This window comes from Thamnophis elegans, chromosome 13, assembly GCF_009769535.1.
Source record: "Thamnophis elegans isolate rThaEle1 chromosome 13, rThaEle1.pri, whole genome shotgun sequence".
NCBI lineage: Eukaryota > Metazoa > Chordata > Lepidosauria > Squamata > Colubridae > Thamnophis > Thamnophis elegans.
The window spans coordinates 25,853,021-25,877,154 of NC_045553.1; the positions used below are offsets into that span (position 1 = coordinate 25,853,021).

At 43.3% G+C, this 24,134-nt stretch overlaps 1 protein-coding gene across 5 annotated transcripts in view; it reads right to left on the reverse strand.

Annotated features, from left to right (window-relative positions):
* The window catches only part of SORBS3 (sorbin and SH3 domain containing 3), a 96,395-nt gene that overhangs the window by 24,377 nt on the left and 47,884 nt on the right, over nt 1–24,134 (reverse strand). For all 5 annotated transcript variants that reach the window (XM_032229607.1, XM_032229608.1, XM_032229611.1 and 2 more), the window contains 6 exons: nt 22,234–22,330; nt 20,218–20,277; nt 15,584–15,670; nt 9,122–9,177; nt 2,488–2,609; nt 591–676 (listed from right to left, as the gene is read on the reverse strand). In XM_032229607.1, coding sequence (XP_032085498.1) covers nt 591–676; nt 2,488–2,609; nt 9,122–9,177; nt 15,584–15,670; nt 20,218–20,277; nt 22,234–22,330 — 508 coding nt within the window. The remainder of the gene's footprint in view (nt 1–590; nt 677–2,487; nt 2,610–9,121; nt 9,178–15,583; nt 15,671–20,217; nt 20,278–22,233; nt 22,331–24,134) is intronic.

Sequence of the window (24,134 nt, forward strand, 5' to 3'; positions counted from 1 at the left end):
ATTAACTAGGGGTACGAATGCGGCTTAGTTATTCTTTGGCTCGTGATAATAAACCTTTCTAAAAAAAGGTTGGAAAATTCGTGATTTTTCAGATGTTGAAAGGTTGTCCACCTCAGATTCTAGAACGGGAGTGTTAAACTCAAGGCCCGGGGGCAGGATCCGGCCCACAGGGTGCTTAGATCTGGCCACAGTAAAGGATCAGCCTGCAGAGCTTATGCCAGTGAAAATGGGCTCCATTTTCGGTTGCCACGGTGCTCAGGCCACCACAGGTGCCCCTGACACAAGTGACGGCAAGCTGGCCACACCCCTGGCCAGCCCCCAAGGTCAAATACAACCCTGATGCGGCCCTCAATGAAATCAAGTTTGACACCCCTGTTCTAGAAGTTGTCCCAATGTATCTAGAAAAGGGGTCTCCAAACCTGGGGACTTTAAGACTTGTAGACTTCATGCTGGGGAATTCTGGAAGTTAAGTCCCCAAGTCTTAAAGCTACCAAGGTTGGAGACACCTGAGCTAGAAGAAGCCAAGTTGAGAAAGACTGACAGTCCACCACAATCCAATCTGCTTCCTTTGAGTGGAATTTGCATCTCACCTTCTTCTCGTCTCTCTTGGGAGGACTATCTAGAAGGATTTCTGACGAATCAAGAAAAGGACTTTGCCCAGGAAGTCTCAGAGGGTCTGGATGAAGAAAATAAAGGAAAGAGTGAATCTTTTGAATTGGTAAGGAAAAAGGAGAGCTAACTTTCAACCAATCATATAAACCAAATGTCAATAATACACTTTGCAAGAAACAGCAAATCCACATTATGCTGAGTAGAGATATTCATCTCCAATCATCTACAATACTTCTCTTGGAGCAAACTATTCCATACCCCATTTCTCTTATTTTACACATTCTTTTAATTTGCACATATACACACAACAACACAGCTACCCAAGTGAGCAAAATTAAGATTGGTGGGTGGCTCAGTTCTTTCTTTGGAAGTACGTTCATTGGCCCAGAAAAGAGGGGAAAACTGGAAGTAAAATGAAATGGAAGGGAGCATGTTGGCTGGAACTAAAAGGATTAATTGGGAGCAATTTTACTATTTGTTTTCTGAGAGATGAGTGACTTGGGACTGGCTACAGCTCCCCAAACAGCAACGGAAAGGGAGTACATATGATTGCTGTCCAAAAACCCACTTGGTTCCCAGGCATAAAAAAGATCATCCATCTGCTCAAAATGCTTTTGTGTCACTACGCTCAATCTATATTGATTAAGGAGCAAAGGAAAACATTTTAGGAGACGCTTCAGTGTTTTCATCTTTCATAACAAGAATCATCCACAACACAACAAAATAGCTGACCACCCACTGTATTATGGCAAATTTCCAGAGTTGGATGTTTCTGCCCATGTATTTGCTGACTTAGCTGCAATTTGCATCATATTAGCATTAATATGTGAGTCAAACTGTAATGAGGAGGTGGTGGAGGAAGGGACAATCTTCAGCCCAAAGGGAAAGGGGGGGGGCGCTTATTCTTAGTTTGACATATCATTAAGAAAATAAAGTTCCATGTCTGTATCTCTAAAGAGATTGCAACTCATGAGAAAAAATATATATATAGTACATTATTTTAGAAGGGAGATGAAGAAAGAATATATACTATAAATGTTCCCAGAATTTTTTTTTAAAAAAACATACAATAAGAAACCTAGCACTACGTAACAGAGTGAGCTCCCATTACTTGTCCCAACTTCTGCCAACCTAGCAGTTCGAAAGCACGTAAAAATGCAAGTAGAAAAATAGGGGCCACCTTGGTGGGAAGGTAACAGCGTTCTGTGCACCTTCGGCATTGAGTCATGCTGGCCACATGACCACGGAGACATCTTCGGACAGTGCCGGCTCTTCGGCTTTTAAACAGAGATGGGCACTGCCCCCTAGAGCCAGGAATGACTAGCACATATGTGTGAGGGGAACCTTTAAGAAACCTAATAAGGAAGATTCTAAAGTAGTTTTCATTGTTCACTTACGTAGATGGGATTTAATTGTCACTGAGTCTCTTTTCTGTCCAGAAAACGTGGAACATTCCACCAATCTGGACAATACACTTCCTATGTGAGATCTGAGAAGATCCATTTTACCTCCAGCATTTTCTAGGGCTTCTTTTCTTCAAAATTCGCACTCCATTACAGAAGACAGCAGAGCATGCTCACTTTCCAGAGAATATACCTTGTTTCCCCAAAAATAAGATCCAATCAGAAAATAAGCTGTAACATGATTTTTCAGGATGCTTGTAATATAAACCCTACTCCAAAAATAAGATGCATTTAGTGCCATATTTTCCTGAAAATAAGCCCTAACTGGAAAATAAGCCCTAGTGTGTCTTTTGTAGCAAAATTTAATATAAGACCCAGTCTTATTTTCAGGAAAACACAGGTATATTCATCCCCTTGAATTGTTGAATTGAATTACATGCCCACATTGTTCCATATAAGCCATGAGCCATACCGTTCCTGGGTAGAGAGTTGCTCCAGGTACTCCTGGTGACACCTGGGCTTCCTTTCTCCATTCTTGGGCTGACTGGTATGTGGTCCGAGGCTAAAGAATGGACACTAGAAGTGGACAATGGGCTGCCAAGTAAGAGAAGATGGAGACACAGTGAAAGCAAGTTCAATCCAGCCAATATAGGCAGTAAAATCAGATCTGCTTAATGACTAACTCACTGACACTTGACTTACATACGGTACCTTGGACTCGATCATATCTCTGCACATTTCATACCTACAATCTGACTAGGACCAACCCCACTTGTACTCCATACAAGGAGCCATGGTGGCGCAGTGGTTAGAATGCAGTTTTGCAGGCTAACTATAGGCAGTAAAATCAGATCTGCTTAATGACTAACTCACTGACACTTGACTTACATATGGTACCTTGGACTCCATCATATCTCTGCACATTTCATGCCTACAATCTGACTAGGATCAACCCCACTTGTACTCCATACAAGGAGCCATGGTGGCGCAGTGGTTAGAATGCAGTTTTGCAGGCTAACTCTGCCCACAGCCAGACGTTCGATCCTGATGGAACTCAAGGTGGACCCAGGCTTCCAACCTTCTGAGGTCAGTAAAATGAGGACCCAGATTGTTGGAGGCAACATAATGACTCTGTAAACTGCTTAAAAAGGGCTGTGAAGTGCAGTTACTATTGTTACTCTTATCATACCCCTTTAATAAAAGGTGAACCACGCCACATAGAAAAGTGGCCTTTGCATCTTGGAGATGGGAAAACAATCAATCAATAATCCACGAAGAAACAACGCCTCCCAGGGATCCTTTCCAATAATGGAAGACTCTACCTTCCTCAGCTTCCAATCTCCTCTATTGGTCCATCCAGACCAGTGGTGGGAATCAATTTTTTTTATTACCAGTTCTGTGGGCGTGGCTTGGTGGATGTGGCATGGCTTGGTGGGCATGGCAGGGGAAGGATACTGCAAAATCCCCATTTCATCCCGATAAGCTGGGACTTGGGAGGCAGAGAATTGATGGGGGCGAGGCCAGCCAGAGGTGGTATTTGCTGGTTCTCCGAACTACTCAAAATTTCCACTACCGGTTCTCCAGAACTGGTCAGAACCTGCTGAATACCACCTCTGATCCAGACCTCCTTCCCTTGTCCATGTGGAATCAGAGATCAGAAGTTGAACAGGTTGTATCTCCAGCTCTCCTTCTTTCCACAAATAACTACCAGGCCTCTCTGAAGTCCTCATCCAAGCCAGGGGCTCCCAGAAGTTGTGTTAGCAAGCCAAGGTCAAGCTGAACAGGAAGCATTGAGGCAACAAGAAGAACCTGGCAAACTGCAACTATTTTGTTGATGTACAACTTTAGCCCTTTTCAATGTTTTAATGCAGGATTGTCCAACCTTGGCAACTTTTAAGAGTTGACTGGCTGGAAAATTCTGGGAGTTGAAGTCCACAAGTCATAAAGTTGCCAATGTGGACAACCCTATGTTAATGTTTAAAGGGGCAGCAACCACTTTCCATGCAAAGTAACCCAAATTTTAGCTACCATTAGACTAACCCAATCCTCAATATCTAAATAATCTTCCCTCCAAGCTACCCCTAAATGTATTTAGTTGAAATTGGGAACTTTTCTAGTTGCCTCAATTGTGAATCCCTTATTTCAAGGGTGTCAAACTCTATTCTATTGAGGGCTGCATCAGTGTTGGGTTTGACCTCAGGGGAGGGAGGGCTCATGGCCAGGGTGGGCATGGACAGCTCGACATCACTCATTGGGGTTCTGTTTTTGACCGCAATGGCTTCCTGTAACCCTCTGACAGTGAAAAGCCTGGAGAGGACATGCACGGCCTTCACGAGCTCCGTTTTTGCCAGCAGAGACAATGAGTAAACAACTCATGAAACCAGCTCTGTGTATACAAATACCCTGTTTTCCCAAAAATAAGACCTCCCCGGATAATAAGCCCAATTGGGCTTTTGAATGCTAAAATAATCCCTCCCCCAAAAATAAGTCCTCCCCGAAAATATTTCAACACAGCAGTAGCCATGAGTTGACCACGCTCGCTGCCTCCTGCACCTCAAAAATAATAAGACCTCCCCAAAAATAAGGCCAAGCGCTTATTTTGGGGGTCAAAAGAAAATAAGACTCTATCTTATTTTCAAGGAAACAGGGTATCTATCTATCTACTGTAGCGCTCTCTCTCTCTCTCTCTTTCTCGTTACTGCTCACTGCTCACTTTGTAACTGTCTCAAAGGTTTGAGCCCTGAATGTTTTTCAAAACAGGCGTCACACCTAGAAATAAATACTTGAGAAAGATACTTTCACTGAGTTTTATATCCCATGATGAGGCATGCATCAACACTGTCAGTTTTTAGATCCTTTGCCTCTTTTGTGCAAAAGACAAATAAGGATACAACCAGGCAGAAGGACAAGCAGCTGAGCTTCAGTGCTCAGTCATTTTATTTCTGAACCATCATAAAACAAAGTCACCCGTAAAAAAAGACCACAATCTGATGGTTAAGTTTTGGCTCAGCAAGTTGTATGGATGCCACACTGTGGGTTGTATGTTATGGTGTACATCTTAGCGTTGCTATATAAACCTGGCCACTAAATTAGTCAACAAGCCATTACTATAACAAACAATGTGTAATCCAACCTCTACATACACACTCATACAGTACACACACCCAGAGACTATACAGTTTCGACAAGGAACGTATCAGCATTTCATTTTTCACAATCGTAAGATGTTATTGAGTTTTTGTGGGATGGGTCCTGGAGAGAGGGGGAGGAAAAGGGCCAGGAATCTAAAATCCAGATTCCTGCTCAACTATGAAGCACTTAAAGTGACCTTGTAGGGCCCAAGTGGCTTAGTGAAGGAGGCCAATGACCTGGGTTTGCAAACACAGAAATTCCCCAAATAACTGTCCCAACTGGGCCATGCTATACGGGTAATCCTCGACGTACGACCACAATTGAAGTGAACCCCTGCAGTTGTTAAGTTAGTAACATGGTTGTTAAGTGAATCTGGCTTCCCCATTGCTTGTCAGTAGGTCGCAAAAGGGGATTACATGAGTTTGGGACAAGGGTCTCCAACTTTGGCAACTTTAAGACTTGTGGACTTCAACTCCCAGAATTCCTCAGCTAGCAAAGCTAACTGAGGAATTCTGGGAGTTGGAGTCCACAAGTCTTAAAGTTGCCCAGGTGCTGGCTGGGAAATTCTGGGAGTTGAAGTCCACATGTCTTAAAGACCCCTGCTATTTATGCAACCGTCATAAATATGAACCAGTTGCCAAGCGCCTGAATTTTGATCGTGTGACTATGGGAATGCTGCAAAGGTCATAAGGGGGGGGGGGAATGACCATAAATCATTTTTTTCGGTGCTGTTGTGATGTTGGTCACTAAATGAACTGTTGTAGGTTGAGGTCTACCTGTAGTTACCAAACCACATTTTAGCCTAGAGTATTTGGTGAACAGCCACTGTCCCTCAACTTGAATTATTTTACAGGATTATCAGACAGACAAAAATTGTTCTGCGTATGTGTAGAACCGAAAAACAAGATGGCGCCGCCTATGGAACCCGCCACTGCTATAATGAATCTGGAAAATATTTGAGATAAAGGAGTTGCAGTTGCAAAATATCAATTTCGGGATATGGTACAAATTGATATAGCGATATTTTTATACCGATAGTCCTCGAGTTATAAGCATTCATTTAGTGACCATTTGACGTGAATTATTGAATGGCACTAAAAAAGGGGGGACCTATGATCATTTTTCACACTTATGACCATTGCAGAATCCTCAGATACATAATCAAAATTCAGACGCTTGGCAACCGACTCATATTTATGATGATTGCAGTCTCCAGGGGGTCACGAGACCCCCCTTTGTGACTTTCTGATGAGCAAGATCAACGTGGAAGCCAGATTCACTTAACAACTGTGTCACTAACTTAAGAACTGTAGGGGTTCACTTAACAACTGTGGCAAGAAAGGTCGTCCAATGGGGGAAAATTCACTCAACAACTGTCTCGCTTAGCAATAGAAACTTTGAGCTCAATTGTGGTTTTTGCCTCGGGTGCCAAACCCCATAATTTAATGCCCCCCCCGCACAATGCCCCCTGCACATACACGTATGACACACATACCCTGCTGTCCCGCACATGGACACACGGCTTTCTTGGAGCCCCGGGAGGGCGAAAATGGCGTGTCCCCCCCCCCCACACTCTGGAGGCCAGAAACAGCCCATTTTCCAACTTCCAGTGGGACCGGTAGGCCCGTTTTTCACCCTCCCCAGGCTCCAGAGGCTGTCTAGGAGCCTGGGGAGGGCAAAAAATGACCCAACATGCAAATCGGAAGTTTAGGAACGGACTTTTGGATTGTCCGTTTTTCTCCCTCCGGAGGCTTCCCTTCAGCCTTGATGGTCAAAAATCAAGGCCGAAAATCAGCTGGCCAGTGCACGCATATACACTGGAGCTGACAGGGCAATGCCTTGCGTGCCCTCAGAAATGACTCAGCATGCCACCTGTGGCATACATGCCATAGGTTCGCCATTACGGCTATAGGGCAGGGATCTCCAACCTTGGCAACTTTAAGCCTGGTGGACCTCAATTCCCAGAATTCCCCAGCCAGCTTTGAAGTCCTCCAGGCTTAGAGTTGCCAAGGTTGGAGACCCTTGCTATAGGGTCTTCAACTCAAGGAGGAGGTCGGATTAGAAGACTTCCGAGGTCCCTTCCAACCTTGTTATTCTGTATTCTGTTCTTCATTGCTGGGTTTAAATAATGTTCTGATCCATGTTTTGTTTAATCCTGGTTGGCTGAAGAAATCACAGTGAGCTAATTTATAGAACATGCTAAGTTGTAGACCCTAGTTTACAAACCATAATGATGGGGTCCATTCACCATGTTGAACCCAACCCAAACCTAAACCCAAAGCAACCCAAACCAAACCTAAACCCAAACCCAAACCCAACCAAGCCTAAACCCAATTCAGCTCAAGCCAAGCCAAGCCAAGCCTAAACCCAACCCAACCCTAACCCAACCCAAACCAACCCAAACCAAGCCTAAACCTAACTCAACTCAAGCCAAACCTAAACCCAACCCAAACCTAAACCTAAACCTAAACCCAAACCTAAACCAAACCAAATCAAACCAAACCAAGCCTAAACCCAATTCAACTCAAGCCAAGCCAAGCCTAAACCCAACCCAACCCAACCCAAACCAAGCTTAAACCCAACTCACCTCAAGCCAAGCCTAAACCCAAACCAACCCTAAACCCAAACCAACCCTAAACCAAACCAAACCAACCCTAAACCAAACCAAACCAAACCAACTCAAGCCTAAACTCAACTCAAGCCAAGCCAAGCCTAAACCCAACCCAAACTTAAACCAACCCAAACCAAAACCATCTGTATTATAGTTTAGGCCATGCCTGAATTAATTCTGAAACTCTTGAGATCTTGTCTGGACAATTCCCCACTATTCTTCCCAATTCCTTCCATGTCAGAACCAGCTCCAGAAGACAAGATTCAGCCAGCTCTCCAAGAAGGCCATCAAAAGTTAGAATCCGACTCACATTCCCCAACATCTTTTCTCTTCCACTCTGTCCATAGTCCCAGACAGCCAGACTGTTTTCTCTTTCGATGAACCTAAACATATTTTTGTTTGCTTCTTTTTTTCTGCCTGTGTGTGCAAGACAGGATGTGCAAAACAGGATGAATCCTGATAAGGATGGCCTTGCTACTCCAGACCAAAAAGTCCACAGAGTTCTCTGCCCTACTGAATATTTCACGCTTTCTGAACCTTAACAACCTTAAGAAGGGTGTGTGAACTTAAGGAGGGTGTGAAGTCCATGCTTCTTAAAGTTGCTAAGGTTGAGAAACGCTGGATTAGATTTTTTAGGGCCAGATCTTCACTGCTCTAATCAGCTAATGCAATTAGTCCTATGCCCTGCGGTTTGCTTCCTTGCCTCTGCCACTCCAAATTTTCCCAGATACATTGCTTCGAGACATGGAAGCTCTTTTTGGCAGGAGTCTGAAAAGCGGCACACGGCGGGATGCTTCGATTCGGCAGGCAAAAAGTTCAGCTCATCTTTTCTCTTAACACTTACACCCATGGACGGACGGATGCACACACACACACACGCACGCGCACACACACACACACACACACACACACCCTCCCTGCAAGGGAAAGGGAGCAGCATTCCTGAATGAAAAAAAACTTTCCAGCTTCCAAACTTTTTCTCTTTCAACCCTCCAGTTATAACAAACTTTCTCCAATGTGCTGCAGATCAGAAACCCAGTCAAACACATCTGGAGACCGTTTAGTGATGGGAAGCTACCCTCGTCCTCCCCCTCCCTTCAGCATCTTGCACCCCCCCCCCCTTGCCTTGCCCTGCCCGCCCGGCCTTGCTTTCCATCCCCCCCACCTCTTGCAATTTTTCTCCAGGCAGGCGCCCAAGATACTTTCAGGATGACGCTACCCTTGCCAGCCAAGGTGTGGCCGCCCGGTTGCCAGCTAAGAAGGAAGCAGAAAGTGGCAAGCTGGGCACTCTGCATGCCAGCATCTAACAGTTGTGCCATCCTCCCCCAACACCCCAACACCCCACCCAATTCCACATACTCACCAGTGGGCAGGGAAGGCCAGGGAAGAGAGGCAGGAAGAGGAACCAGCCGTGGAATTCTGCGTAGAGAAAGGGAAAAAAGGAGAGCTGACACACAGAAGGGAAGAGTCTGAATTCGTGTGGCGGGCGGAAACCAGCCAGCAACAAAATAGTTGGCCAGCAGAGAGGGAGGCAGGGAGGCAGAGAGGGAGGGAAGCAAGTCCCAGGCAGGGTGCTGGGAAAACCAGAGGGAGGGAGGGGAAGCAGGCGGGCAGACAGGACACAGCAGGGTCCTAAAGGCCAACTGGTCAAAGTAGAACAGGGAGGATGGATATCCAACTGGGTATGTGGAAGAGGCACGGGCAAAATTCTTTTTTTTTTTAACTAATCCCATCAAATGTCCAGGGACAAAACTCCCTTTTCAAAATAATCTGAGACATTTCTAAACTCTTAAGAAGAAATTTCCTGACAGCGAGAACAATTAATCTTAATTATTAATAAGATTAATTGTTCTTAATAATTATTAATTAAACAATGAATTAATCTTAATTAGATTTAAGTGCAGATGTTGCGGCTATGTTCCAACACTGGAGGTTTTTAAGAAGATTGCAAACAAGCATTTCTCTGAAAGGCTGTAGGGTCTCCTGCTTGAGTAGGGGATTGGACTAGATGACCTCCAAGGTCCCTTTGAACTGGGTGGTACTGTTACTGAATTCTATTTCCTTTGTTAATGTTCAGGTTTCTAATTTTCAATGCTTGATGTTTTAATATTTCTAACTTTTCACTGCTTATATTTTATTTATTTCTATCCCGCCTTTTAAAATTATTTTTACAAATAACTCAAGGAAGCAAAGATACCCAATGCGCACAATCTTCCTTCCTCCTCCTATTTCCCCCCACAACAACAACCTTGTGAGGTGGGTTGAGCTGAGAGAGGAGGATTGGCTCAAAATCACCTAGAAATCACGTGGCTAAGGTTTTTTTTATTGATTTATGTATTGTTTTATGATAATTAATGTAAGATGCCTGGACTTGCTTGGTAACTGCAGAGATGGCATTCTATTTTCATCACTACTGGTTTGGTAGTGGGAGCACTCATCTGGGCATGCACTGAACCTTCTGCGCATGCACTAAACCTGCGCATGCGCAGAAGGTCCTTGATAATGTCTGGGTGGATAGATGGAGCCTAGCACTGCCGCCACTACCACTTCGCCTGAACCGGTACAAACTAGCAGCATACCACCTCTGGATGCATGGCATATAAATTTAATAAATAAATAAAAATAATATACATAAATAACAACAGCCTAGCCTGTTTCCTATCTGCTTTAATTTGGGAGGGATTTTTAATTCTACTTCATTTCACACCATTTATAAAACCGTCTGAGATGGTGAGAAGGACAGCAGAAAAAATTAATAACAAATAAAAAATATTTTAATTTCAGACATTACAGAATAATGGGGTTGCAACCCTAAAAAGATGTGGTAACAAGGTACATGAAGGCACATTCACACAATGTGTCAGCCTCTGGTCTGTTGCCCGTATGTCACTAAATTATCCCAATTGCTAAGGCTTCCTATATATATATATATGTAAATGTTCCCCTCTCACATATGTATTAGTCGTTCCCGACTCTAGGGGGCAATGCTCATCTCCATTTCAAAGCTGAAGAGCCAGCGCTGTCCGAAGACGTCTCTGTGGTCATGTGGCCGGCATGACTAAATGCCAAAGGTGCACGAAACACTGTTACCTTCCCATCAAAGGTGATACCTATTTTTCTACTTGCCTTTTTAACATGCTTTCGAAATGCTAGGATGGCAGAAGCTGGGAGAAGTAACGGGAGCTCATTCAGTTATGCGGTGCTAGGGATTTGAACCGCTGACCTTTCTGACCGACAAGCTCAGCATCTTAGCCACTGAGGCACTGCGTCCCCTAGAATTAATTTCTAGGAGATTTTTAGAATTAATTTCTAGAATTAAATAATGGGTTAATTAAGTCATTATTATTTAGGATAATTATTGGCAGAAGCTGGGACAAGTCACAGGAGCTCACTCCGTTACATGGCACTAGGGATTCGAACCGCCAAACTGCAGATGTTTCTGATCTACAAGCTCAGTGTCAGCCTCTGAGCCACTGTGTTCCCTTGTATACATGTATAGAGGTTTTATTTATAATTTACTCACTTATTAAATGTATAGGCTGCCCAATTCTGGTATAACTCTGGGAGGTATACAGTACAGCATGAAACAATTGAAAACAATAGAATACAAAGCAATATTAATGCAAACAGCTGGAGAAAATAGTACAGTTTGGTCTAGGGCAGTGAGGGCGAACCTTTTTCGACTCATGTGCAAAAAGCAGGGGGAGCACAGGGGGGCGTGTGCAGGTGTGCCACACCCATAATGCTATGTGCACGACCCCAGCGTGCATGCGCACATGACCAGCACTCCCCCCACTTTTGGCGTGCTTTTCCACAAGTCTGAAAAGACCTCTGCAATTGCCATAAATATGAAGCAGTTGCCAAGCATCTGAATTTTGATCGTGTGACTATGGGGATGCTGCAAAAGTCATAAGGGGGAAAAATGACCATAAATCACTTTTATGGTGCTGTTGTGACAAAAGACAAATTCTTTGTGTGTCCAATCATATTTGGCCAACAAAGAATTCTATTCTATTCTGTTCTATTCTATTCTGTTCTATTCTATTCTATATTCCAATATCTATTCTATTCTATTGTACTCCATATTCTATTCTATTCTACTCTATTCTACTCTATTTATTCATTCAATGTCACCTATGTTGCTAGAAGAAACTATAGGTAGTTCTCAACTTACCACCATTTAGTGACTGTTTGAAGTTACAACGGCACCAACAAAATTGACAAGGTTGTTTTTCACACCTATGACTGTTGCAGCATCCCCGTGGTCATGTGATCAAAATTCAGACACTTGGCAATTGGTTCATATTTATGACGGTTGCAGAATCCCTGGGTCATGTGATCTCCTTTTGCGACCGTCTGACAAGCCAAGTCATTGGGGTAGCCAGACTCACTTAACAACCCTGCTACTAATTTAACAACTGCAGTGATTCACTTAACAGCTGTGGCTAGAAAAGTCTTAAATGAAGCCAAACTCGCTTAAGTTAAACAACTGTTTAACTTAGCAATAGAAATTCAATTGTGGTTCTCCATCAAGGACCACCTCGACTGACAATACCAATGGATAGGCAATAAAACATACTACATAACATGTGTTAGTAGATTAAAGGGAATAGTAGTATGATTGGTATTGTTATGCAACTCATTAAGAAATAAAGAAAGTATAATACATTGTTAATTGTAGAAAAAAATGAAAGAAATGCTTTCTATGTCAAAAAGTAACTAGAAGATATCTATTGTTTATAGTAAAATAGATCTATAGGGAATGATAATTTGGTGCAATTTTTGAAGGGACAATTGAAGATATTGTTTATGTACTAAGAAAAAATGAGTATAAAAAATGGAAAATAATGGAAGAAAATAATTCGGCTGAAAGTGAAAACCAAGCTATGAGGTTAAAATGTATTATGTAAATGAGAGGACGTAAAAGACTCAACACTGTTTCTATAATATGTGTAAAGCTGTATTAAAAAATAAAAAACTTAAAATAAAAAAATATACAACATACAGCATCAGATTGTGTCTGATCCTTCTCTGCTGTAGCTGTGGAATATGGAATAAACATCAATATCTGACTTCATTAAACAAATACAGGTGGAGAGACACAAAGGGAAGACTAGACCAACAGAAGGCTATGAATAGCTACTGTGGTCAACCTTTTATTTAAGACTGCTATTTATGTTTATGTGTGTCCTTAAAAAAACTTTGTTTGTTTTTCTTTAGTCTTTTACACGCAGAGTTAAGCTGATCATTTCAGGAAGAGGCATGCCAGAATGAGACTTTTAGGGTGGACTCCTGTTAAAGGCATGAAAGTGCAGCCAACGAAATAGATTATGTGATTTTTTTAAAAAATATGGTTACAGGGAGTCCTCGAATTGCAACAGTTTGCCAGTTCAAATGTCACCGGCTCACCGTCCTTTTCCAGATTGTTAGGGGCAAATAGGCTGACTTTATAAAACTGTAAAGCTGTAAAAGCACTACGAAGTGGTATATAAGTCTAAGTGCTATTTCCTTCCTTCCCTCCCTCCCTCCCTCCCTCCCACTGATTAGAATGCAGCTTTGCAGGCTAACTCTGCCCACAGTCTGGAGCTCGATCCTTACCAAGCTCAAGGTTGTCTCAGCCTTCCATCTTTCCAAGGTGGGTAAAATGAGGACCCAGATTTTTTTGGGGGGGGGGGGACAAAATGCTGACTCTGTAAATCACTTAAAGATGACTGTAAAGCACTTTAAAGCAGTATACAAGTCTGAGTGCTATTACTTTCCTTCAGTGATGAAATTCAATTTTTTTACTATGGGTGTGGCTTGGTAGGCATGGCAGGGGGAAGATACTGCAAAATCTCTATTCTCACCCCACTTTGGGGCCAATCAGAGGTGGTATTTACCAGTTCTCGGAACTACTCAAAATTTCTACTACTTGTTCTCCAGAACCTGCTGAATTTCACCCCTTCTTTCCTTCCTTCCTTCTTTCCTTTCTTCCCAGTGATTAGAATGCAGCATTGCAGGCAAACTCTGCCGACTGCCAGCAGTTCAATCCTGGCTCAAGGTCGACTCAGCCTTCCATCCTTCCAAGTCGATAAAATGAGGGGCAAAATTGGGGGTGCAATATACTGACTTTATAAACTGCTTAGAGAGGGCTGTAAAGCACTGTGAAGCAGTATATAAGTCTAAGTGCTATTGCTATTACAACAGCACTGGAAAAAAATAATTTATGACTGTTTTTCACACTTTGCAGCATTCAAAATTAGAATGTTTGGCAACTGCTTCATATTTATGACAGCTGCAGTGTTCCTGAGTCCTGTGATCATCTTTTGCAACTTCCTGACAAGCAAAGTCAATGGGGAAGCCAGATTCACTTAGCAACCGTGTTACTAACTTGACAAATGCAGTCATTCACTTAACAACAGTGGCAGCAAACTTTGTAAAGTGAGGCAAAGCTGCCTTAAGCACCACTGTCTCGCTTAGCAACAGAAATTTCAGGCTCCACTGTGGTTGTAAGTCAAGGATTAGCTATATATCTGAGGATTGCGAGTCCTCTAAAACCAATAATAATCTGAAATGAAACAGATCAATTTAGAAAGTGCTGAGAGCCAATAGGAAGACTCAAGTGGATCCCAGCTTAGCACAAGATCACAAGGGAGATGAAAGCACAGGTTCTAAGCTAAAATAGAATAAAAACTTTACTGTCACTTTAAATGCACACCAATCAGCTTACGTATATATACTATATGTAGGCATATGGATAATTTTGTATTTATTTATGTGTTTGTTTGTTCAGTCTTGTTTATTTAGTCTATATTGGAGGTGGAGACCCTTAAAAAGCTGTATGCAATGAAATTTCATTTTAGTGTATGCCGATTGGTGTACATTCAAATTGGCCATAAAGTTAGTCTAAGTCTAATACATTAAAATGAAATGTCATTGCAATCAGCTCTCAAAAGATAGCTGTTATGCGCGCACACACACACTCACAACACAGGGAAACGTCACAGTCTAGTTCAAATGTATAAATATACATTGAAACTAATCAAGGGGAGAAGCAACTTAGAACTAAGAAGAAATTTCCTGACAGTTAGAACAATTAACCAGTGGAACAACTTGCCTCCAGAAGTTGTGAAGGCTCCAACACTGGAAGTCTTTAAGAAGAGATTGGACAACCATTTGTCTGAAACAAGGTAGGGTTTCCTGCCTCAGCACTGGGTTGGACTAGAAGACCTCAAGGTCCCTTCCAACTCTTCTATTCTATTCTATTCTACTCTATTCTCATTTTACTATTCTATTCCATTCTACTCTACTCTATTCTCATTTTACTATTCTATTCTATTCTACTCTATTTTCATTTTACTACTCTACTCTACTCTATTCTCATTTTACTACTCTACCCTACTCTACTTGGCAGGGGGGAAAGGACCCTGCGAGTTTACAAGACGAGTGGCATTAAGGAACAAAGCTGTTACAGAATCTAGTAATCCTGCTAGAAATACTTCGAAACCTCCTCCCAGAGGGGAGCGACATAGATCATGGAGTGGGTGGGGGGGTTTCTAACAATGCCATTATAACCCTATGTTGGTATTTGTAAGGCCTAGAAAAACAACTGAGTTTTTCACATTTCAATTCAATAAAATATATTGGAAAAACAGCATTCCACCCTTGCATTTAACAACATTCCTTTCCTCCCTTTTAAAAAAATATTCAATAATATTTGGAAGGGCTCCGAAGGCCACGCTGGAGGTCATTGGTTCTGAGTCCAAACTCCCTTTATGAATGTATTGTCTATGCTATGCCACGCAGTGGGAGAAGAAGCAAATAGGAAGTGGGAGGGAAGCTTTACCTTGCGGATAAGTTCCTGTTGCTCCAGGTTTCTAATATCCTGGTCCAACTCTTCGTTGAGCTGCTTCAGTTCCTTCTCCAGAAGCTCCTGGCAGAGGAGAGAGAAAGAAACATGCAGCTTTAAGAGTGTCACTGCGGGGCTGCTGAGACCCCGCGAAGAAAGCCAAGAACCCCACGGCTGTCTGGATGAGTCAAGAGGGAAGCATGCCGACAAGGGTGAGTCGTGCCCACTGCAGTGCCAAGGGGCCAGGCTCTGGTCCCTGCCAGCATGGGTGGAGTCGGTCTGTACTCCCTGCTCCCCAAACGGCTCCTTAAATCGAAGTTACACAATGCCATCCACCTGATACCCGCTTTGTTGGAAAGGGCAGCCGGTGAAAGCGCCCACATGAATGCTGCCCCAAGGCTCTAACTGAAAGATTGGAAGAGAGGTAGACACAAGGAATGCAAAACTGCAAGTTATAGGTGTGCATTCAGGAGGAAATGCTCTCTCTTACAATCTTGTAAAAGATTCCAGTATGTAAATTGTTGTTGTTGTTGTTGTTGTTGTTGTTGTTGTTGTTGTTCTGGCTGCGCAAGAACAAGCTATCCGCACAAATGCTATTAAGGCCAAAATCGAAAAATCCTCTGATGATGCCAAATGCAGACTTTGCAAAGAAGCTGATGAAACTGTTGATCACATTCTCAGTTGCTGTAAAAAATCGCGCAGACTGATTATAAATTGCGGCACAATTCAGTAGCACAAATTATCTATTGGAATTTGTGCAAAAATTATAATATTAAAATAGCAACAAACTGGTGGGAACATCAGCCTGAAAAAGTCACCGAAAATCAGATGGTCAAGATCTTGTGGGATTTTCGCATACAAACAGACAAAATACTGGCGCATAATACACCAGACATCACACTGGTTGAGAAAAATAAGGTTACAATCATAGACATCGCAATACCAGGTGATAGCAGGGTCAACGAGAAGGAATCTGAAAAAATCGTGAAATACCAGGACTTAAAAATCAAAATTCAACGATTATGGCACAAACCAGCAGTGGTCATTCCAGTGGTAATCGGCACACTGGGTGCTATTCCAAAAGCACTGGAATTACATTTAAAACAATTAAAAATTGACAAAATCACCATCAGTCAAATGCAAAAAGCCGCACTGCTTGGATCTGCACGCATATTATGAAAATACGTTACGACATCCTAGGTCCCTGGGTGGAACCCGACTAGTAACCAATGCCAAATCCGGCGAAACAACTGGCCACTGTGATACAATTGTATAATAATAATAGTAGTAGTGTGCTTCAGACAAATGTCTAGAGTGGGTTTTCAGCATCCCCCTCCTGGAATATTTTCTCTATGCAGTGTGTTTTTCCATGGAGAAACATTGAGTCAGGGTGCAGCTTAAAGCATGTTTGTTTGTTTATGGTTTTGCTTTTACTATTAACCGCAACACAAGTCTGTAATTTCCACAGGGGTATTTTAAAAGGAAGGACTGTTAAGCAAAAACTGATAAAAGGTCAGTTTTACCTATCCCAGGAAATTAAGCTAACTGGATTTTATGAAAAGGAGCACTTTTAATGGAGAATTGTGGGACATTGTCCAAGGGAGTGACAGTGGGAAGTCAGTCAATCAGGAAGGAAGGAAGGAAGGAAGGAAGGAAGGAAGGAAGGAAGGAAGGAAGAAAGAAAGAAAGAGGGAAGAAGAAATGGAAGGAGGGAGGAAGGCAGGAAGACAGGAAGAAAGAAAGAAAGAAAGAAAGAAAGAAAGAAAGAAAGGAAGGGAGGGAGGGAAGAAGGAAGAAGAAAGGGAGGGATGGAGGAAAGAAGACAGGAAGGGAGGAAGAAGAAAGGGAGGGAGAGAGGGAGGGAGGCAGGAAGAAAGAAAGAAAGAAAGAAAGAAAGAAAGAAAGGGAGGGAGGGAGAAAGGAAGGAAGGAATGAAAGAAGGAAGGGTGGGAGGGAGAGAGAGAGGGAGGAAGAAGAAAGGGAGCGAGGGATGAAGGAAGGAAGGCAGGAGGGAAGGAAAGGTGGGAGGGAGGGACGGAGGGAAAGGTAGAAGAAAGGGAGAGAGGGAGGAAAGAAGGAAGGAAGAAGAGAGGGAGGGAGGGAGAAAGGAAGGAAGGAAGGAAGGGCAAAGATGCCAGTTCCATTGTTTGGGACTGAGAGAGCAGAAGAGTCATAGGGGAAAGTATCTTGCAATGTTCTTTGGTCCTCCCAAAACCTTGCTGAGGTCTTCTTCTCTTCCTGGCAGCACCACTTAGGTTAACTCAGGACTTTGTTGGAATGGAACAGATGCCCGAATTTTGGAATTCAGAGGAAGAGACCTTCCTTTTTTTAAATGCATAACCTACATGCCTTTTCCTTCAGTGGTTTCATTTTGAATTTAATCAGGTTAGGCTACAGCTGTTCATTATATGGATTACACAATCCTGCTTATTGGTTTAAAGTGCAATATGGAAGGGGTTGAGAGCCAGTTGGTGCAATGGTTAGAGGAAGCAGGCCAGAAACTGGGAGATCGGACTTCTAGGTGACCAGGAGCAGTTCTGCTTCATCACTGGAGGCTTTCAAGAAGTGACTGGACAGCCATTTGTCTGAAATGGTGGAGGGTCTCCTGCTTGAGCAGGAGGTTGGACTAGATGACCTCCAAGGTCCCTTTCAACTCTGGTATTTTATTCTATATTCTCTCCCAGCCCTCTCAGGGTAAAGGCAAAAATCTTGCCAAGAAAATTGTAGGGATTTGTCTAGGCAGTTGCTAGGAATCAAGACTGATACAAAAGCAAAAAAAAAAAAAAAAAAAAAAGAGGAAGGGAGGGAGGGAAAGAAGGAGAGAGAGAGAGAGCAAGCAAGCAAGTTGGAAAGAAAGAAAAAAGAAAGAGAGAGACAGAGAGATGGAGAGAGATGAAGGAAGCAAAGGAAGGAAGGAAGGAGAGAGAAAAAAAGAGAGAAAGAAAGCAAGAAAAAGAAAGAAAGAAAGATGGAGGGAAGGAGGGAGGGAGGAAGGGGAGAGGGAGAGAGAGAAAGCAAGAAAGCTAGAAAGAAAGAAAAAAGAGAAAGAAAGAAAGAAGGAGGGGGAGAGAGAAAGCAAGCAAGCAAGCTAGAAAGAAATAAAAAAGAAAGTAAGCGAGAGAGAGGAAGGAAGAGAGGAAGGAAGAAATGAAAGGAAGGGAGGAAGGAAGGAAGGAAGGAAGGAAGGAAGGAAGGAAGGGAGGAAGGGCATAACTCTATTGTGGGAGGCATCAAATATTTTCAAACTAACCCTGGAAAGAATTGGATAATTTGACGTGTCCATAAAAATGTTCATTACTGTGGAATCTGTATTGGCAGGAACTTAAATCCTCTGCAAGCATTTTAATTTATAACCATCCTTTTAGTCTTTCATAGTCTCCCCCCCCCCCCCGCATCAGAAGAATATGTCTCCCCACTGGAAGTCGTTTGTGGAGGCACCAATATCATGTCTAGCATCTGTTATGCATTACATTGTAAGCCGGAGTTTTTAAAAAAACGGAGCGGCTGGGGTAAATGAGGGAACGCTTTGTATTTACACTGAAATTAAGATTACAGTGAAGTTGATAATTTCAGAAACAGAAATTATAATGCTTCAATGCCGCAGGGTAATGCCATGCCTAGTTCAAGGATAGTGCAGCACGATAATGAACACTGAATTCAACATTTCAAAATCTCTCTATTTTATTTTTTTTTAAATCTACCCTAGTAGATTTGAAAGTGAATGTTCATAATTCAGAATGAAAACTGGCTTTTCCTGAGCTGTATAGGCAGAGGCAATTTTTCAAAAAGACAGTGGGTCCATGATCTTAGGTAAAGATAAAGTTTCCCCTCGCATAATTGTGATAGTCGTTCCTGACTCTAGGGGGCGGTGCTCATCTCCGTTTCAAAGCTGAAGAGCCAGGGCTGTCCGAAGACATCTCTGTGGTCATGTGATGGTCATGACTAAACGCCAAAGACACACGGAACGCTGTTACCTTCCCACCAAAGGTGGTACCTATTTTTCTACTTGCATTTTTACGTGCTTTTGAACTGCTAGGTTGGCAGAAGCTGAGACAAGTAATGGGAGCTCACTCCATTAGGCAGTGCTAGGGATTTGAACCACCAAACTGCCGACCTTTCTGACAGAAAAGCTCAGTGTCTTAGCCACCGAGCCACCACTTCCCTACTAATTAAGAATGGAAACTGGTTTTTCCTGAACTGTATGGGCACAGACCAATGTTTTTTTTAAAGACAGTGGATCCATCATCTTAACTCTAGCCCCCAAAAAGGGGCACCTGGTTTTCAGAATCGTAGACAGCCCCGTATCTCATTCGCTCTCAACCCTGACCTGTTGCATTCTTGTCTGAAGTTCTTGGCAGCCTATTTGCAGCGTGGAGCATAATCTTCAAGGCAGAGGAGGAGGGGGGAGGAAATAACAAAGGACCCTGCGCCATGGAAGCCAGTAAACACAGCTGCACTCCAGGCGTCTTGGGAGAACCATCCCATTTTGCTGGCTACGTTCGCCTCCCAAACCTCAGTTGTTGTTTTTTTTCCCAAGGAAGTTGATAGCATATGCTTGGCTGCTTCTGACTTAACGTGGCCAGAGGCTAAATGTGCATTTCCCCCCCCCCTGCATTTCAGAAAGGACTCACCTCAATTGGCAGAGAGGGTGATGGGCATCGGGCTGAAGATGGCGTTAAGGGTTCCTTGGCCTGTAATGGGCAAATTAAAACCTCAGTGAAAAGAATGCAGAATTAGAGACAATTCAGATTTGGGACAATCAGAATAGAGCCGGGAGGGACCTTGGAGGTCTTCTAGTCTGACCCCCTGCTCAAGCAGGAGACCCGATACCATTTCAGACAAGTGACTGTCCAGTCTCTTTTTTAAAAACCTCCAGTGATTTATTTATTTATTTATTAAATTTTGTATGCCGCCCACTCTCAAAGAGACTCAGGGAGGCTTACAATAAAAGGGAGGGGGGATATATAAAAAATAAACAACAGTTTAAAATTACACAACAGTCACAAACCTGAAGTGGGGCTGGACAACTCAACAGCCCCAGACCTGCTCTTAGCCAGGTCTTAGTCGCTTTGCGGAAGGCCGGAAGGGTAGTGAGGGTCCGGATTTCCACGGGGAGCTCGTTCCAGAGGCCCGGAGCTGCAACAGAGAAGGCTCTCCCCCGGGGTGTCACCAGCCGACATTGGCTGGCAGATGGAATCCGGAGAAGGCCTAGTCTGTGCAATCTAATCGGTCTTTGGGAGGTAATTGGCAGGAGGCAGTCTCTCAGGTAACCAGGTCCGATGCCCTGAAGAGCTTTAAAACACCCATGGTTCTTGGAGGCAAACTCTTCCACTAGTTAATTGTCCTCACTGTTGGGAAGTTTCTCCTTAGTTTCAGGTTGCTTCTCCCCTTGATTAGTTTCCATCTGTTGCTTCTTGTCCTGCCTTCAGGTGCTTTGGAGAATACGTTGACCTCCTTCTCTTTATGGCAACCTCTCAGATCCTGGAATACTGCTATCATGTTCCCCATAGTCCTTCTTTTCCCTAGACTAGCCAAACCCAATTCCTGAAGCTGTTCTTCCTGTTATTGTCTCCAGGCCTTTAATCGTCTTAGTTGCTCTTCTTTGCACTTTTTCCAAAATCTCAACATATTTTTGTAATGTGTTAAAAATTAATCATGTGGGACAATGGTCCTTGGGCTTGAATTAGGAGGATGCAAAACAGGATGGGCCTTCCCACTCCAGAGGCCAATTTTCCATATGCTGTTACAACTATTGTTCAACATCTGCTTTCCCTTATATTCAGTTTCAGCTCAGAAACTTCTGACCACATGTGGCATCCTTTAATGTTTCACGAGGTCAATGAGATTTACTTGCAAGAAACATGCATGATTTCCCTATTTCAATATTCCACTGTACTTCCATTGACTGCTGCTACACAAGACCTAGTTCCGACATTACCATATTTTTCAGAGTATAAGACACACCGGAGTATAAGACATACCAAGATTTTGAAGAGGCAAATTTTTTTTAAAAGGGTTTTGCACTCTGCAGACCTCCCCAAAACAGCCCGTTTTTCACAAAAATTGTCCCCTTTTTTGTCAAAAAAGGGCATGCATAGCCTTTAGGAGGCTTATTATTAGCAGTAGACTTGTATACCGCTTCATAGGCCTTTCAGGCCTCTCTAAGCGGTTTACAGAGAGTCAGCATATTGCCCCCAACAATCTGGGTCCTCATTTTACCCACCTCGGAAGGATGGAAGGCTGAGTCAACCCTGAGCCGGTGAGATTTGAACCGCTGACCTGCTGATCTAGCAGTAGCCTGCAGTGCTGCATTTAACCACTGCGCCACCTTGGCTCTTCATAGAGTGCTCCTGGGGGCTGGGGAGGAATGAGCAAAAAATGGTCCGTATTTCGCTCATTTCTGCCCTCCCCAGCCCCCAGGAGCAATCTGGAAGCCCCCTAAAGGCTATGTATGCCTTTTTGGTGAAGGGGGTGGGGTTTCAGGAGGCCAAAAACATTGTATTCAGAGTATAAGACACACCCAGATTTTCAGCCTCTTTTTTGAGGGAAAAAGGTGCATCTTATACTCTGAAAAATACAGTAGTTGGCCCTACTGATTGTTCTATCAATGAACACACTGCCACAAACTAAGCTAAGGGTCTGCATACCAAAGTAGGATGATCAAGGATGGACGACTTCCCGGGTTCATAATCAAAAATGCTCCTGGGCTGGTTGCTGGAGGCATCTGCAGTTTCCCAATTACTCCTGCAAAAGAAAGATGGGAGACCCTCAATATCACTTAGCACTTAAACTTATATACCGCTTCACAGTGCTTCACAGCCCTCTCTAAGCGGTCTTCAGAGTCAGCCTCTTGCCCCCAACAATCTGGGTCCTTGTTTCACCCACCTCGGAAGGATGGAAAGCTGAGTCAGCCTTGAGCCTGGTGAGATTCGAACTGCTGAACTGCAGCTAGCAGTCAGCTGAAGCAGCCTACAGTACTGCATTCTAATCACTGCGCCACCTCGGCTTTTAATGCTCTGCATCAGTGGTGGGTTTCAAAAATTGTTCGAACCTACTCTGTGGGTGTGGCCTCCTTTGTGGGAGTGGCTTGCCGCCCATGTGACCGGATGGGAGTGGCTTGCCGCCCATGTGACCGGATATGAAGATGCCGACAACACTTGTCAGAACCACCTTACATTACCTCACACACAGAACTGGCATGCATAAGAATATGATGTAAACTTGTTTTTTAAAAAGCATCTTTGGTTTGCGTTAAAACAACTTCAACACACGCAATGTTCTGATTGCACCACAAACGCAGTAGTCATCCTTACCTTTCACAGAGGCACTGAGTTTTATAAATATGAGCATGATAGTGTAGAATAATAATATTCAAGAACCAGTGGTGGGTTTCAAAAAAATTTGGAACCTCTTCTGTAGGTGTGGCCTGCTTTCCGGGTCCACTGGTGGAACATCTTCTAATTGGTTCAGTAGATTTGACGAACCGGTTCTACCAAATAGGTGCGAACTGGTAAGAACCCACCTCTGCTCTGCATGATGTGCCTTGTCTCCCTTTGGCCCCAATAACTTCCTGTCTTGTATTTGCAAAGATCCACATTAGCAGAGACTGTCTGCAGCAGGAAAGGATTGTTACAATAGTCTAGAAGGCCATTTTTGTGCCTTTACAACTACATTCCCTCCCTACATATCCTCTGGGAGTATCAGTACACCCACATTTCTTGGTAAATGGTAGATTGTGGTTGACGTTGCGTGTTGTGAAACAATAAAGCTGCAACCACCACACAGGGACCTCCCATTGCCACCTGATAGCACTTCAAACACAAGCAAAGTAGTGCACATATTCATCTGAAAATCGTGGGGATAACAGCAAGGGCACATTTATACATTTTACAGATAAATCTGTCTCATGTTTAAAATCTCACATCTCCCTCTAGTGTCATAGTTGGGCACTGGAATAGGCATGGATTCAAATTGATGAATTATTCCAAGAATGGACTAATTTTAGACTTGCAGGGTCTAATTAGTTTTTCAGTCCATTGCCCAGTGCCAGATGCAAAACACTAATTCAGTAAAGATGACACAGAATTTGGGAACAAGGATGCCTCCAATATTTCAGGGGGCACAATTTACTTTCCTCAAAACTTGTTGAATGCTTCCCAAATGCTTCACACTTCCCTAAAATATTTAAGTCTCAGATTCACTTGCACTAAAGTCCCACTGACTGAAATGGACCTCACTTCTGAATAATTGCATGGGATTGCGTTACAAATAAGCTTACATTTGTAAAGTAGATATACCAAGAAAGTGCATAATCTCATATCTTTATATCTGTTGTGGCCCACCAGCAGCCAGCAGAGCTGGGGGCAGTCTCAGACAGTGAGGAGGTTGGGGAGGAACATGGGCCAGTCCTGGAGTCTGGGGAAGGCTCTGATGAGGGCTTTGTGTCGGAGGCAGAGATGAAGCCATCTGACAGTTATCAGATCAGTGGGGCCTAAGAACAGCTGGAGCCTGTTCCTGATATGTGCATGTGCAGAGCTGCCAGGAGAAG